The sequence below is a fragment of the Simochromis diagramma genome, unplaced genomic scaffold, assembly GCF_900408965.1.
Source record: "Simochromis diagramma unplaced genomic scaffold, fSimDia1.1 OVJJ01000421.1, whole genome shotgun sequence".
Taxonomy (NCBI): Eukaryota; Metazoa; Chordata; class Actinopteri; order Cichliformes; family Cichlidae; genus Simochromis; species Simochromis diagramma.
In genome coordinates, this window is record NW_024387250.1 from 3,121,327 (window position 1) to 3,138,346 (window position 17,020).

Consider the following 17,020-nt stretch of genomic DNA (forward strand, 5'->3'; position numbering starts at 1 on the left):
GTCCAGAGAAGGTCCCCTGCCGGTTCAGATAGAGGAGGTGGTCAACAAGTACCTTGGGCTGTGGGTGGACAATAAACTGGACTGGTCATGCAACACAGAGCACCTGTATAAAAAAGCCCAAAGCCGACTGTACTTCCTCAGGAGGCTGAGGTCTTTTAACATCTGCAGGAAGCTCCTGAGGATGTTTTACCAGTCAGTGGTTGCTGGAGTACTTTTCTGTGCTGGGGGAGCAGCACAGAAAAGAAGGACTCATCCAGGCTGGAGAAACTGATCAGGAAGGCTAGCTCTGTGGTCGGCATGAAGCTGGACACTCTGGTGACAGTGGAAGAGAAAAGGACACTAAAAAAACTGCTGGACATTATGAACAATGCTGGGCATCCTCTGCACACGGCCATAAACAACCAGAAGAGTCTGTTCAGTGACAGGTTGCTTCTCCCCAAGACAAGAACTAACAGACTTAAAAACTCCTTTGTCCCACACGCCATCAGACTGTTTAACTCCTCTCTGGAGGGGAAACAGGAGGACAAAGGAGGGGGGAACAACTAAGCTGTAGTGCCTCTTCACTTCACTGTGCAATACCTTTTGTGCAATACTTTTGTTAATAGTCAATGGTGCAATAGACCTCAATACTTGAAATGTGCAATTCACTTGTATTTTTATTTTTATTCCTATTTATTCTATTTATCCCCTTCGTGTGTGTGTGTGTGTGTGTGTGTGTGTGTGTGTGTGTGTGTGTGTGTGTGTGTGTGTGTGTGTGTGTGTGTATGTAACTTCTGTCGGTGCTGTGCTTTTGGAAACCGAATTTCCCAGAGGAACCCACCTGAGGGATTAATAAAGTTTTAACTTATCTTATCTTCATATGAAACCCACAAATCTAAATGCCTAATCCTCTGCAGAGATCTACGACGACCCGTTACTGTATGGTTTATAAAAATATGCATTGGCAGTTATGAAACAAAGAACCTTCTCACAAATTGAGCATTGTGTTTTCAATTGTTTTGCTGTAATGTGTAATGATGTGTATAGTGTTTACATTTTTGAAAGCTTCAAGCTGCTCTTTTGGTGTGAAAGTTTGAGTTTTGCAGTGGGAAGGTGTGGTTGTGTTTATGTAGCTTTAGAAAAGGGTGTTGTGTTTAGACATTGGGGAACATGGTGAAAACGTTTGTGAAATCTGTTTTAGCATTTGCGAAAAACTGTAATATGGACGAATGTTATATCTACGGCATCTCGCTTTTCCAGCGCTCTTGAACGTGCCTTGGTGCTCGCTATGATTGACGGCTTAGTGGGCGGAGACTCGAAGCGAAGATTGCTGAGTCATAGTGACGCAACTCCACGCTACGCTCCGCCTGAAGATGTCACGTGTGTTGAAGTAGGAGGGCGTTCATATGAACAACACTGAGTGACTGCGTGCGGCAGAGTGGTTCCGAAACACCGACTTCTCTACCGGCGCACGTCGCTGTCATTCTCCCCCATATAGCTGCGCTTTTACTGGCTTCAGTCCGTGGCTGTTTACCGAGCTGGTGTCACCAGGCACTGACTAAGTCGTCCGTTTAGCAGCGGGTGCGGAGTTATTAACTCACGGTACCGAGCTAACGAGGCATTAGCAAGTGATGAGCAGGGGCCTGTTTCTTTTGGACGTCCAGCTGAGGTTACCGACAGGGCACGTTGTTGCTTAGAAACCCCAAGAGATCCTTCATTCAGCCCGCGGCTCTGCTGAAAACCCTCCATACTCTGCCGCTTGTTTTAACCGACGCTTCATGCGAGCTCTCCCACCTGGACAGACGAGCTAGCTAGCTATTGCCCGGCGTGCCGTTTAAATAGAAACCAGGCAGCAAGAGCCGAACAGCGGTCACTTTATACCTGCAGTCAGCGTGTGCGATGGGTCTACTGTCACAGGGATCTCCGCTGAATTGGGAAGAAACCCGAAAGTATGCTGACCACATTAGAAAACACGGTATCATCCAGTTTCTCAACATCTACAACAAACTGAAGGATCGTCAGAAAGATGTGCTAAAGTGGGGCGATGAGGTAAGGTGTTGCATTAACAGACAACACCATATTAATGCTGGTGTTGTCTGTTAATGCTTTTAGTCTATTAGTAATGCGGCTGGGCATGATGCAACAGTGGTCCTGTGTTGATAGAGACTAATTAAGTGTGTGTGTGTGCGCACCTTGACCGACTGCAGCACATACACATGTAACTGCAACAAATCCTGCAGCTCTTTGATACTGTATACCAACGGTGGCAAACATAAGGCCCGGGTTCCAGAATTGGCCAGGCAAAGACTCCCATCCGACCCTCTGGCCATATTTGGAAAATTTCAAAGGAAGGCATAAGTTTTGGACTTTTAACTGTATTTTTACATATATTACAGCTTGCCCTACTCTGCCTACACACAAGTAATTAAGTAATAGATAAACAATTAAATGACAGAAAAGTTCGTGTTCGTCTGATATAGAATTTTCAGTTTTTCATGTGTCCACCATAAAATAAATAAAGCAGGACATTTTCTGTAAATTAAAAGAAGTTTCTTGCTTTATAATTACGGGACAGTCTGGGCAGCAATTTTAGCCATTTCTTTATCGTGTAGAAAAACCGAGATGTGCTTGTTGAAATTGTGCTCCTTTGCACCAACCGCTCAGGCAGCTGTATATGGCCCTCGATGTAAAACTAGTTTGGCCTCCTTGCAATATGTGAAGCAATGTAATTCCCAGAATGTTTGCATTTATTGACATGACAAGGCCGTAACCATGGAGCCAGTTTTGACTTTTAAGTCAGGTGTTGGGGAGCGTTGAATAAGAGTTGAAGAGAGCCATGAGCAAAAAAACATGACAAAACAGAAGTCTAGCTTTGTCACTGGTGGTGGTCCAACACTCATTTATTTTCCCTTACTGCTTACACTGCTGGCATGCCTGCTACCACATGAGGACACTCGTTACTGTGTGGATGGTAACTTAATGGCTACTATGCAATGTATGTGGGTTTCTCTGTTGCTCGCTGTGGTTTTCTCTTACATTTTCATTCAAAACTTCACATCTCTTCATCCGTCACCGGCCACAAAAATCTGTACAGCTTGAACAAAGTATTTTGATTTCAAACCATGTGGAATGCTGTTGTTATAGATTAATCCCTCTTTCAGACAGGGGATTACAGGGTAGCAGAGTCAAAAGTCAAGGAAACGTAACTGATGAACTGGAATTGATGTGATGGCGTCTATAGCGCCGATGGAAAGTCTGGTGTTTATTTAAAAAAAAAAAAAAAAAATCAGGCAAGTACTTTAAATACAGTATTTGTCTAATTCTGTCTTTGATCGTTTTGCTTTTAGGTTGAATACATGTTGGTGGAGTTTGACGACAAGGATGAGAAGGTTCGCCTCGTCCTGAATGGTGGAGATGTTTTAGCAACTCTGCAGGACCAGGGAGAAAACATAAACCCCAAGTAGGTACACTGTAACAGTGTGTGTGTGTGTGTTCGTTCAGTTGCATATGCTACTAAAATATGAAAGATGCTCATAATTTACTTGGCTGGTGTCGTTTTCTCCTTTGTGTCTCCTCCCAATATTAAACTGGGGATCTTTTACTTGTTAGGCGAATGTGTAAACCACTACACTATGGAGACACTGTTGTTGCACTGAAATGGCAACACACAAAACTAGAATATGAATAACATTTGAATAAATGCCACTAGGGCTGCACAATTAATCGTTAGAAAATCGCGATCTCAATTCATACTTATGTGCGATCTCATTTCCAAATGACAACGATTTTTTAAATAAAGAAAAAAAAATAACGATTGTACCGCATTTTGATCCGGGACATAATCTGCATGAAAACAAGCGCTCACTCTTCCTGCTCAGCAACTGACAAGGGTGGAGCCTTATACCACGCGATACAGAAGCCAGCTGGCAGGGAAAAAACAATGGAGAGGCCAAGAAAGTGACAGGAGAAAATCCGTCCAGCATGAACCTTATACAGCGCTTCCCCATACCCGTCGAACTCCCACAGGCACAAAGAAATTACAGAGGCTATCACTTATCACCTGACCAAAGATATTGCTTCCATCAACACTGTGCAAAGCGAGGAATTTATGAAAATTATCAACACCCTAGACAAATGCTACACAGTGCCATCCCGCAACTATTTTTCAAATGTTGCACTACCTGCTCTATACACGCAGTGTCGAGCAACGGTGGAGGTGGAATTACAAGCAGTACAACATTTTGCTTCAACGACAAAATGTGAGACATTTGTTGTTTTGTTATGTTTATTTATTGTTTTTATGTTCTGTCTCAACTGTTACGAAGTCGATGAGCAGTTAATAAGCGCAATAAATATTTATATTGGAAAAGAAAATCGTGAGAGAATCGTGATCTCAATTCTAAGCAAAAAAAAATCGTGATTCTCATTTTATGCAAAATCGTGCAGCCCTAAATGCCACACCTCAAATGTCAGGAGCTGTGACAAAAAGGCTGTCGGTTTGTTTTGAATAAATGTAAGATGAGAGATTAATGGCGGATCTTGCTTTGCTTATGACACAGTGGGATAATAAGAAGATGAGTGAGATGAGATGAGATGCTGTATAAAGGTTAAATCGGCATGCATCACAGGCGGACACTTTCTTTTTGTATTTGTTTTGTTATCAGCCTCAGTGAAAGCTCCTGAGTTGGTGCATGGTGGCTTTTTTTTTTTTTTATAACTTAAATTGGAAGTGCAGCAGTTAAGAGAAAACACTTCTTTTTGATATGCATCAATGTGACTTAAAGTAACAGATGCTATAGCTGTTCATTGGAGGTCTTATGCATTAGAAATTACAGCTCCCTATTCCTCCAGCTGTTGCAGAACATTTAGTTTCAGGTGTGTGTTAGTATATGACTCTGTTGCAATGTTCAACAGAGTTCTGTGGCAGTTTATTCCAGCAAAAATAAAATGCTAAACATTTTTAACATGTTTTTTATTTACATATATACACACACTTAAAACAAAACCACCTGAGAAGTGCAGTTGAGTTGAATGTCCCATTCTGAGTGTGCAGGAGTCAGATCCTCCTGTCTCATCCTGTTTCTCACATCATACAGGCTGCTGGATTTTCACTCTCAATCAGCTGTTTCCATTCACTGTATTTGAGTATTTGTTTGTTTTTGTTTTTCCTCAAATCACACAAGTTGGTGCCATTAACAGAAATCTTTTGAGTATTTTTGCTGTGAAACGCTCCTGAGATCAGTAGTTATTTTTTTATTAATATGATCTCAGATTAACTTTTTTTACTATACACTTTAAAAACTACAGTCTTAAACAGTCAAACATGGTTGTCTTGTTTTATCTCATCAGAATTTTTTTACCTAAGGTTATAAAAAAAAAAAAAAGTGTCCATACAGAACATGCACAGAGACTCTCTGTTGATCACATTGTCTTTGCACAAGCAGTTAACTGGAAGAGACACATCTCCCCGACTCAGAGCTTTGAGTTATTCTGTTTGATTTTGGCACAGCCCCACAGGCTCCCTGCACATGGTACCAAAGCTTGACTCTTCCAGTCTTTCTGCTCAATAGTTCAATTAATATTGCAGCACAAGAAAAGGGTGCGTAGCACACTTGTTAAAACAAAAAATGTACAGCACAGTGAGTCCCTTTTGTTTCTGTAATGTGCCCTTTTTTTAGCGTCGTTTAGGTGGCTTTAAAAATATGTGACGCGGAAATTAATCGGTTACAAAAGTTTTGCTGATGACTGACTGACATCTCCAAGGTGATGCCAAGGTATTTCCCCCCTGATGAGCTCCTCCTGGGAATACTGTTTGCATGTCTAATCTGTAGTGCCATCTCTGCAGTCGCTGTAAATGTGTTTGTACAGGCTCCTGAGTGTTATGTTTGCTTGCAGCCCATGACGTCGGTCTAAATCTGTGTAGCCAACTTCACCCAGGGGAAATACCAGTGACAGTGGGAATAGTAGAGCCGATGCATTCCTCATTACTGCCCCTCTGTCGCACACACCAAAGAGCAGGCTCAGAAGCACAAATGTGTCGCGTTCATTTGCCCCCGCCAGGATTACGCCCGACGTATGATAAAGGGAGAGCGGTCCGTTTATTTAATCAGAAAGGTCATCGTGATACTGAAACCAGGGGCCTTTTTTCCAGCCTGACCTCTAAGTGTTGTAACTTAATAATACACTTTGTGTGTTTTTTGCAGTCACCCCACACTGTGGAGACCAGAGTATGGTAGCTACATGATCGAGGGAACTCCAGGTCAGCCATACGGCGGGACAATGTCAGAGTTCAACACTGTTGAGGGCAACATGAGGAAGAGGCGGCGCGAGGCGTCATCTGTCCTGACCCCAAAAGAAACTCTCTGCACCGTCACCGCATTTCCAAGGTGCTTCAGTTTATACTGATCAGAGGTTTTTACCCTCATAAAGGAAGTCAATACAAATGTGAATCTATAAGCTGATGTGGGATTGTTCTAATAAATGTCAGCCGCAGCTTTTTAATGTTGCGTTATGTGATGGTTTTATTCAGGTTAGGCTGCCCGGGTTTCACCAAACCAGAGTACCGACCAACTCCTGTTGAAACAGGAGTGTCCAAGTCGCTGTTTTTCCCCGATGAAGCCATCAACAGACACCCGAGATTCAGGTAGGCTTCATGGTTGTAATGTCAGTACAGTTTAGATGTGTTTAATTAGAAATTTTGGAGTTAGTTGAGCAAACTGGATCAGAAACTGATGGACAGGAAATATCTGCAGGGTTACGTGTGATTTTTATTACGTTTTAGATTGTGATGTCATACGTTTGCTTCTTGTGTTTTTATTGTGTAGCACTTTATTTTTTTTTATTTTTTTTTTGAATCTGTGAAAAGTGCTGTATAAATAAATACATTTTACTTGCATTTTTTATGGGGTTTTTTTCAGCACTCTAACCAGAAACATACGTCACAGAAGGGGAGAAAAAGTTGTAATAAATGTGCCAAGTAAGTCTGACTGAATTGAGGATATTTTTATATTATTGTTTTTTGTGATAAGCAACAATTGCGACCTGTAGATGTGGTCAGAGTCGAACACATCTGTAATGTGGAATCTGTAAGCTACTGTAAATGGAGTTAAAGTTTTTTGGGGGGTTTTATGTGGTTCATTTGCCTTTAAGACATTGTGGAATAAATGCATGTGACCAAATTTCTTTAGTTTTCAAAGACAAGTGCACTCCATCTCCGTTTGTGGAAGAGTTTCCTGAGGATGATGGCGAAGCGGCGAGGGCGGCTCTGCCTGACCATATCTACATGGATGCCATGGGCTTCGGCATGGGCAACTGCTGTCTGCAGGTAGTGAATGAACTGACCGAGCAGCGTGCCACGTCTGGTTGTCTTAGTCAGCTTCACATTCCTAATAAGTAACTTATAAGTGTACTTCATCCTATTTTTACGATGCTTTTGCAGGTGACATTCCAGGCTTGCAGCATTGATGAGGCAAGGTATCTTTATGACCAACTAGCAACATTCTGCCCCATTGTGGTGAGTGGATAAACAAAACACTTGCTTCCTGTCATATATTATGTTTCCGTAACTGACCTCATTCTCAGCAGGACTGTTTCAACTGCTTATCAAGCTATTTATGCGCTTGATGCTGTAGCAGCTTTAGAACCTGCAGTTTTTGCTGTGCTATAGTAGATGTGATGTCTAAGAAGCCAAAAACAGACCACACTGACATAATGGATGCTGTAAATAAACACTGTCTGTGGCTCTACAGTAGATGCACGCTCCATGCAGGGGAATGCAAATAGTAAAACCTGCAAACAAACCAAGTGTTATAAATACATATTTATGCAAATTTTTGGTATTTTGTTGATGCAGTCCACGTCACCTCTTTGATATGCATTCATTTGATTTGTTAGAAGCTCTGAAACGCTGTTGGGTTCTTAACAGCTATTTAAGTAGGTTGCTCGTTTTTTGTTTGGTTGTTTTGTTTTTGTTTGTTTTTTTAACAAATTTGCATCGATTTTATTTATTTGAACCCACATTTCCTTTAAACGCACTAAAGAGAGTTTTCACTCTTTACCAGATGGCACTGAGTGCAGCCTCACCCTTCTACAGAGGCCATGTGTCAGACATCGACTGTCGCTGGGGAGTTATTTCTGCTTCGGTGGACGACAGGACGCAGGAGGAGCGCGGGCTAAAGGTGAGCAGGTGGACCTGAAAACAGCCAGGAGTAGCCATGACTTTATAAATGTGTTTTATTCATTTGTAGAGGCAGACTTCTGGTGAGTTGTTGGATTTAAAAGGGGCTTTTTGTGTTCCTGTTTCTGACATTTAAAGTCATTAGCCCTTGAGATCCACGGAAGTAACCCGAGTGCAATGGTGAAACTAAGTTACTGGGGAGATTTCCCAACAAAGTTTGAATGTTTTTTTTCTTTTGAGTGCAGTTTGCTGACAGTGCTTTCAAGCAGTTTAATATGATATGAGACTGTGAAACCAACTGCAAAGAGTGCGTGAGCTGCAGGTCAGCATAACCTTTTCATGCTTGATGATGCCAGATGAGCTGAGCTCAGAAAACCCAGTTCAGGCCGTCATTTTAGTTCAGTGTACTGATCAGATTTAAAAACCTCAAATGAAAGTGAGTAGCTTTATTTACTCACTGTATTTCTAGTATTTCTAGTCCAGCCGGTGTCAGTAGTGACAGTAGGCGCTCTACATCATGGCTTGACCCTTTTATTTGTAAAGTTTATGTCAGTCATGTGTTGCATCATGTGCTTTCATGCTTCCTGGAAACTAATCTCTCGTCGTTCCTCCTATAATGAAGTGCAGTGTCACATCTGTGTGTAGAGGCCAAACTAAGATGCATTTCTGCTTTTGCATAATGCTTTTGCATAAAGGTGCAAGGAACAAAACACTGGAAGTTGTATTATAACCACTGCAGTGACTGAGTATGCTCAGATTTCAGATTATACAGACTTTCTTACATGTGTTTAAAAATAATTTGTAATGATGGCTGTTGTAACTTAAATGATAAATCTGTATAGTAAAATGGCCAGAGGACCACTGATGGTCTATGCAGTTTGAGTGTTGTGCTGAGTCCTATCAAGTGGCAGTAGTGGATTTAAAATAGGTTTTAGTCAAACACAAACTTCTGCCGTAAATTTCTTGTCATCGACTACTACTTTACTAACTGCTCTTTTTTCCCCTTTTTCTTATGCTTATGATGCTTCTCATCTAACCTTGTAAAGAGCCAACTTTTTATTTTCTTTACTAAGTTACTTTTCATTATAGTTTGTTGAAGTGAAAGTGAAGCAGTAACGAAATGTTTTTCTTTCCTTGCAGCCTTTAAAAAACAACAAATACAGGATCTTCAAGTCGAGGTATGATTCCATTGACAGCTACCTGTCCTGCTGTGGGGAAAAGTACAATGACATTGATTTGACGATAGACGAGGAGATCTACAAGCAGCTGCTGAGTGCAGGTACTGATTCTGAAAATACAAACGTTTTAGCCACAGGGGAAATTCTAAACGAGATGATCGCGCAGTAATGAAATGAATAATGCATTCTGTGTGAATAGGCATCGACAAGCTCCTGGCCCAGCACATAGCGCATCTTTTTATACGAGACCCACTCTCTGTCTTTGAGGAGAAAATACACTTGGATGATGAGAACGAGTCCGATCACTTTGAGGTGAGAATTTAAATGATTTTTTAGAAGAGGGCCACCTGCATGTAAAAATGCAGTATACACATGGCTGCAGTGTACACGAATATTCATTCAGACTTCTTGCAGAACCTCCAATCAACCAACTGGCAGACGATGAGGTTCAAACCTCCCCCTCCAAACTCTGATATCGGCTGGAGAGTCGAGTTCCGCCCCATGGAGGTACTGCCCACCTCTTTGACTGTTTTGTTGTAATCTGCTTTCAAATTCAGTGATGTGGTGAGTTGTCTTATTATTTTATTTTTTTTGCCCTTTCTTTCCAGGTGCAGCTCACTGACTTTGAAAACGCTGCATATGTGGTGTTTGTGGTCCTGCTGACCCGTGTGATCCTGTCCTACAAACTGGACTTCATAATCCCGCTGTCAAAGGTGATAACAACCCCACAGTTCTTTTTCTAAAAAAGGAAATTAACCGGTGAGTAGGGCTGTGAATTTTTGTACACAGTGGTCTGATGCAGGAAGTGTCTTTTATTAGGTGGATGAAAACATGAAGGTCGCGCAGAAGAGAAACGCTGTCCAGGAAGGCATGTTTTACTTCCGCAAGGACATCTTTAAAGGTGCTTAAAAAAAACCAGTTTATCTTTGGATCGGCGCTTGTTCTCAAGGCCTCAGACTGAAGCAGCTAATATATTTATTTTGCAGGCTGCAACCCGGTGCTCGATGGCACCGCGTCTGCTCAAAACGGCTTGGAGTCTGATGGTGCCAATGAGGAGTACACACTGATGAGCATTGACACAATCATCAATGGAAAGGTGAGTTATTCTCCTGCGCATGACGTTTGAGCTATGCTGGTAGTAATGACTCAATAGGAAAATGATGTTGAACGACCGTATCTGTCATTTTATTTCAGTTCACCTTTTTTAAGTCACGATCCCTTCTTTCTTTTTATTTTTAACTTTTTTTTTTTTTAATCCTGTTTTCAGTCTGTAATGACAGATTTATACTTGTTGTGCAAGTATAGGCCAGTCACATTTGAGGCATTAGTTGCATGCAGGTTAACCGTTGCTGTGAAGAGCAAAAATGCATTAGACGACAACTGACTTTCATCAGACCGTGACTGAGCTGGGGGGGATTGTATCTCTAGACAAAAATGAGGACCTGCAGAGAGAAGAGTTCATTTTTGCTTCGATAACCACTGCTTCAACAACAAACCCAGTAAATTAGCCATTTCCCTGAGAAATTGATTCAGAAGATTAGAAAAGGGATTCCTAGATTTATGATGCCAAACTCCAATAGCAGTTATTGCAAGGCACTTAATATTGTCAGGCCATGCAATATAACAAATAGAAACCTAACGATCTTCATCCAGCAGCAGTTGGCAGTGGTGTGTTGGGAATCTTTTAACATAAGAAATCTTTGGCAGAAGCAGATGTACACTCCCGTCTGCTCTCCTTTTCTCTTCTTTCCCCTCACCTTGGTCTGGTCATGGCAGATGTCTGTCCCTTCCATGACCTGGTCTTGCCAGAGGGGGTTTTTTCCTGTTAAAGGGAGTTTTTCCTTCCCACTGTCGCCAAGTGCTAGAGGATTATTGGGGTATTCTTTCTGATAGGGTCTTTACCTTAGAGTATACAGAGCACTGATTTGACTGTTACACAAATAAAAATGAATTGAACAGAGTTGAATTTTATTGATTTTAAAACCCTGATGATGTTCTCAACTATAAGTTGTCATTATTCATGAACCAGCTTTTGGATGGAGCACTATACAAGTGATAATAATAATAATGGATTGGATTTATATAGCGCTTTTCAAGGCACCCAAAGCGCTTTACAATGCCACTATTCATTCACTCTCGCATTCACACACTGGTGGAGGCAGCTACAGTTGTAGCCACAGCTGCCCTGGGGCAGACTGACAGAAGCGAGGCTGCCATATTGCGCCATCAGCCCCTCTGGCCAACACCAGTGGGCGGTAGGGTAAAGTGTCTTGCCCAAGGACACAACGACCAGGACAGAGAGCCCGGGGATCGAACCGGCGACCTTCCGGTTACAGATACGCTTCCCAACCCCCTGAGCCACGGTCGCCCCAATAAAGCTGCCCTCAGTTATCATCGTATTGATTAAAATTAACATGCAGATGTATTTTAGTAGCCAAACTCTGGGATGGAGATGGAGGAACAATATTTCTGCCTGTGAAGAAAACATTGTTTGCAGATGCATGTAGATGAAATGAAACCCGCAGACTTGAGTTATCCAATTTTAAAGGAGCTTTGTTATACAAATAAAAGAGAGACATTTACAATATTAAAAGTTTTGGCCGCAAGGGTATCGGTTTTTAAATCTCTTGAAATAATCTGGAAGGGTTTGTAGTTGCAGTAGTTTAAGTTTTCTTTTTCTATCTTGCTGAGGAGACTTCAGCATTTTGTTTTGTTTTTTTTAATCTTTTTTTCTTTTCTTTTTTTCAATCATCAGGAGGGAGTATTTCAAGGGCTTATCCCAATACTTAACTGCTACCTGGAAAACATGGAGGTGGATGTGGACACCAGGTGCACCATCTTGAATTATCTGAAGCTCATAAAGAAACGTGCCTCAGGTAAAGTGTGATTAAAAGGTTAATACTGAGTAGTCTCATAAGCAAAAGCATTTTTCTCCTTGTAACGCTCCCTAAACGACTTCTCCTGATGTTAAATAGGTGAACTGATGACCATGGCCAAGTGGATGAGGGAATTTGTCGCGAAGCACCCCGACTACAAGCAGGACAGCATCATAACCGACAAGATCAACTACGACCTGCTCAGAAAGTGCGACAGGATTGCTAAAGGAGAGGAGCAGTGCCCTGAGCTCATTGGCAACCCAGTTAACAGATCCCAGTGAACGAGAGAGGAGGGGAAAAAATATTGTAGATGATACAAACATGCATGTAAAGAAAGACCAAAAGTGTGGCTCGGAACAGAAGAGGTCCAATCATATGAGAATGCAAACCGGCATGTGTGTAATGTAAAGAAATGCACCTGCTTCAGACATATGTGTGTGTATATACTGTATGAGATTTTTATGATTACAATGTTATTTTAATAGATGAGCAATAAGACATGCAAAGGGTAATAGAAATCAGATGTGTATTTATTTTTATCTGGAAATTAAGCCTATCTGTGAGAATGTAAATGTAGCAAAGAGTTGTACAGTAGTCTGCTTTTAATCTCCTGTAAATACTGTACTTCAGCTCTTTAAAACATTAACACAACTTTTTCTTTTTGCCTTTTTAAAATACATTTATATGACATGTTTGCTTTGCTCTGCTGACCTAATGCGTTCTCATCCCGGGGAGGTCATAAATCAGATACCGTTGACTGCCAGTCATAGTAACGCACAATGTATTGTTTGGTGGTGGTACTCAATGTGAGAGGACCGTGAGATCTACAACATCTGGGGCAGGTTTGTCAGCCTGGAGAGCATGAAGTTCACTTTCTTTCCCCCCCACTCAGATTACTTTGTTTTCACTTGTTTCTGTTTTTTTTATTTTGTTTTTGTTTTGTTTACTATCACTTGTTGGTTGGGGGATGTGTTTGAGTGAGAACCAATCAGTACTCTGTCGCATATAGGCACTAAAATGAAACTACTTGATCATATGCGGGCATTAAAAACAGTTTTTGTGTTGGGAGGACGTGAATCCCATTGCAGTGGTAACCCTGCAATGTGGAGGCAAATTTAAAAAAAAAAAAAAAAAAAAAAAAGAGACTGGATGTGACTGACCTGTCTCATGTGACACACCGCCAACTTTGACAAAAACCTCATTATCAGATTTCCCCCCCGTGGAATGAGAATGAACTGGCTGACGTTGTAGTGGGACCTTTAAATTTGATGTTGCATTCAAGTGGTAAACAATTGTTTGCAATGTGATGCTGTTTTAAAATAAATCTGTGCAACAGTAAGCTCATGGGTTTATATTTAATGGAGTCCCATTTCATTTTGCTCAAATATGATGCAGAAGCCTTGGAACCAACCTACACTTTGCAGTGAATTATTAACGGCTATAGAGTTGACCTTTTAAGGAATAGTGCGTGTTTCAATATTTTTTCTGTTTTGGTCACCTTCTGCTGTAGAAGTCCTGAACCTTGTCACCCACAAGATGGTGGTATTGAACCAGCGTTTCACACAACAGTGACAGATGAGAGCATTACCTCGGTTTGACCTCCAGGATAAAGATAACGATTGTGGTTGGTACAGGCCTACTTCTCCTGCAAAAGAAATCAAAGCCCTGGGACCCAATGTTCTCTTTAAAATAAAATGCCCTGGTCTGAATTGATGTATGATTATAGGCTGTGCACAAATATCAGGTTCACACTGTGTACTCATAACAAGAGGACAATCATGCTCTTCTGACAGTAATCTGCAGCTAATGTGCTGTTGGCATGATGATGTACTGCAATCAATGTTAGGTCTCTTTGTGGAAACAGCGGTCGTTCAGTAACCAGTAGCAGGTCTTCAAAATATTACAGGTTGACCAGTGATTATACAGGAAAACTTCTAAAATGATTATTAGGGGGGATTAAATTAAAAGGGACCATAATGATGACGAAAGATGTTTTAGGCTGTAATCATAGTGGCCATCGGTTGAACTGCAGCTTTTCTAGCCTTCATGTTGTGACAATACAACAACATCCTATCCTGTGATTGTAACAACAAAGAGTAAGGCTTGTCTTAAAGGCATACTAAAGGGTTGTTTTTTTTGTTTTTGTTTTTGTTTTTGTTTTGTTTTGGGTTTTTTTTGGGGGGGGGGGGGGGGGGAGAGTTATAGTCTCCACCCCCACTCTGATCAGCAGGGTTTCTATCAGCAGAAGGCAGACGTGTACACACCCTTTTCCAAACCATTGGGAAGGGTCAAATTCAGGGGAAGAAACTTCTTCATTTATAAATTTAAAAGGAAAAAGGAAAGCATGGATGCTTACAAAAAATTAGTGGAAAATTACCGGAGCGTTTAGACAAAGACACCATTGTTTCCTTTAGGATTATACGAAGACCAAAAACTGATTAAAAATGAGTTTTGATGTTGATCAGATCAGAAACTTAACTTCAACTAATTTTTAGTTTTTCTGGTTGTTAACATGCATGCTATATCAGATAAATGTGTTAGTTGTATGCTTACAGCTTCTTTCTGTTGTCTCACTTTGGGCAGTATGACACAAGCTTTATCAATGAGCAGGAAAAAAAAGCCCACATAATCATCACTGATTCAGTTCACTTTTATTTATATGGCATCAAATCACAACAACAGTCACCTCATGGTGCTTTATATCTACAGTAACAAGCACTTGGCAACAGTGGGAAAGAAAAACATCCTTTTAACAGGACGATACCTCTGGAAGAGCCAGGCTCAGGGAGGGGCATCCATCTGCCACGATCGGTTGGGGATGGGGGACAGAGGCAGGACAAAGGGCACACAAGTGAGCCAGAGATTAATAATAACGTATGATTAAATCCAGAGTGGCGTATATAGACACAGAGAGTGAAAAGAGGTGAGTGAAGCTCAGTGCATCATGGGAAGTCCCCAGCAGCCTAGGCCTTTTCCAGTGTAACTAAGGGAGGACTGGGAGCTGGTTCCATAAGGAGGGACCTAAAAGCTGAAGGCTCTGCCTCACATTCTACTTTTAAATACCCAAGAAACCATAAGTAAGCCCACAGTCTGAGAGTGACAAGCTCTGTTGGGGTGATATGATACTGTGAGGTCTCTAAGATAAGGTGGGGCCTGATTATTCAAGACCTTGTATGTGAGGAGAAGGATTTTAAATTCTGGGGGAACGTTCAATGGCCAAAGGGTGTTTCTGCGAGTGTGTCTGTATCAGTGTGAACAGAGTACTTATTAATGACAAATTGGATAAATGTGTTTTCTTTTTCTTTTAAAAAAATTAAGAAAAAAAATTAAAGCATGACCTGGAAAGTGTTACTGGTGAATTATAAAAGTAATTAAACAATATAAAAACTAATAACTGAGTCAAAAAAGTTCAAAATCCAACAAACCACAGCACCACTGTGGTTTATGTTGTGCTGTGCTGTAAACTCCTCATAAGTGATGCTCACCAAAGGTTTTTCTCTCAACCCATTTAGATGTGGCTAAACATGTGGGATTTTTTGGGACTGTGTCTGTGCTTTATGGACCTACTGGTCTCTTAAAAGAGATGGGTGTGAGGTATGCATAAATATCCTGTTTACCCTGCAAGCATCCAGTCATAACTGTAAGGAGAAAAAAGAAAGAAAGAAAAAGCTGTTTTTTATTAAAAATGTATAGTGAGCACACAGCCATACTTCAAGTACGCTTAGCTCAGCAGCCACATGCACAATATTAAATGTCATTCAGCAGGAATTACCTCTGAGTGTAGCATTTACTGCAGCTAGCTCTGTACAAATCAAGGAAACTTTCAGTGAACTGTACACCATCACTAAACACACTGATTATATATTTGCAAAATATTTCATTTCAAAAGAGAGAGAAAGACAATGAAAGAGTGTCTTTATTATGACAGGTCATAAAAACAGTTGTAAACTAGACCAGGGATGTCAAACTCATTTTACATAGTGGGCCACGTCAACTCACTTTGATTTCAAGTGAGCATGAGAGTAATTCACATTAATTCGCAAAAAATGTCCCCTTTTCCCGTGGACTCACTGGAAAAAAAAACAAAAGAAGAATAAAAAAGAAATGTAAAAAACGGGGATTTTCTGTGTTTTAACTGATATTATTTTATCTATTACTTAGGAAAAGCTGTAAAAAGCTATGAAAATACAACAAAAATCTAAATATAATGCCATCTGTCATATTTCCACAGCCTTCCAGTGGGCCAAACTCGAGTCTTTGCTGGGCTGATTCTGGCCCCCAAACTTTATGTTTAACTCCCCTGATTTAGACACTTAGAGAAAAGATTTTTTTAAGTCTCCTGCGACAGGAGGATTTTTTTTTCTACATCATAAGTGATCTTTGATACAGATTAAATGATGCCTGATCAGAAGCCTGACTCCTTGGCATAGTGCAAAGCTTAAAAAAAATCACGATGCACGAACGAGCTCCCCTTTGACCAGCAGTAAAAACCTGTGACATAACTCGTGTCTTTAAACCATAAACGTCACGTGTGGCTTCAATTATTTCTACTTCATTTCTACTTCAAATATGTTTCCCACTGATGAGAAATAAAATCTGCAACGACCCAATTCTCCCTTCTAATGAATGTGACTTTGTAATAAAGTTACAGGAAGGTACAGAAAACCTGCATGTCATCTTCTTTCCCTTTTTCCTGCGTGTGCAGTTGCAACGCATCGGGTCACCTCGTGGCTGTAACCCTCCTGCGGGGCAATGGGCCAATCTGCGTGTTCCTCCCACTATTTTCCACTGTGAGCGACAAGGCTGCACAT

The 17,020-nt window shown here is 41.0% G+C and overlaps 1 protein-coding gene across 1 annotated transcript; it reads left to right on the top strand.

Moving 5' to 3' along the window:
- Positions 1-1,363: 1,363 nt before the first annotated feature.
- gclc (glutamate-cysteine ligase, catalytic subunit) lies at positions 1,364-13,553 on the top strand. Its single transcript, XM_040001860.1, has 16 exons — positions 1,364-2,028; positions 3,327-3,439; positions 6,183-6,365; positions 6,509-6,622; positions 6,897-6,955; positions 7,167-7,303; positions 7,418-7,492; positions 8,040-8,156; positions 9,296-9,434; positions 9,533-9,645; positions 9,748-9,840; positions 9,942-10,046; positions 10,153-10,234; positions 10,320-10,429; positions 12,089-12,209; positions 12,309-13,553. Exons 1-16 carry the CDS (start codon positions 1,879-1,881, stop codon positions 12,488-12,490), a joined length of 1,893 nt encoding a protein of 630 aa, XP_039857794.1. The 5' UTR covers positions 1,364-1,878; the 3' UTR covers positions 12,491-13,553.
- Positions 13,554-17,020: the final 3,467 nt, after the last annotated feature.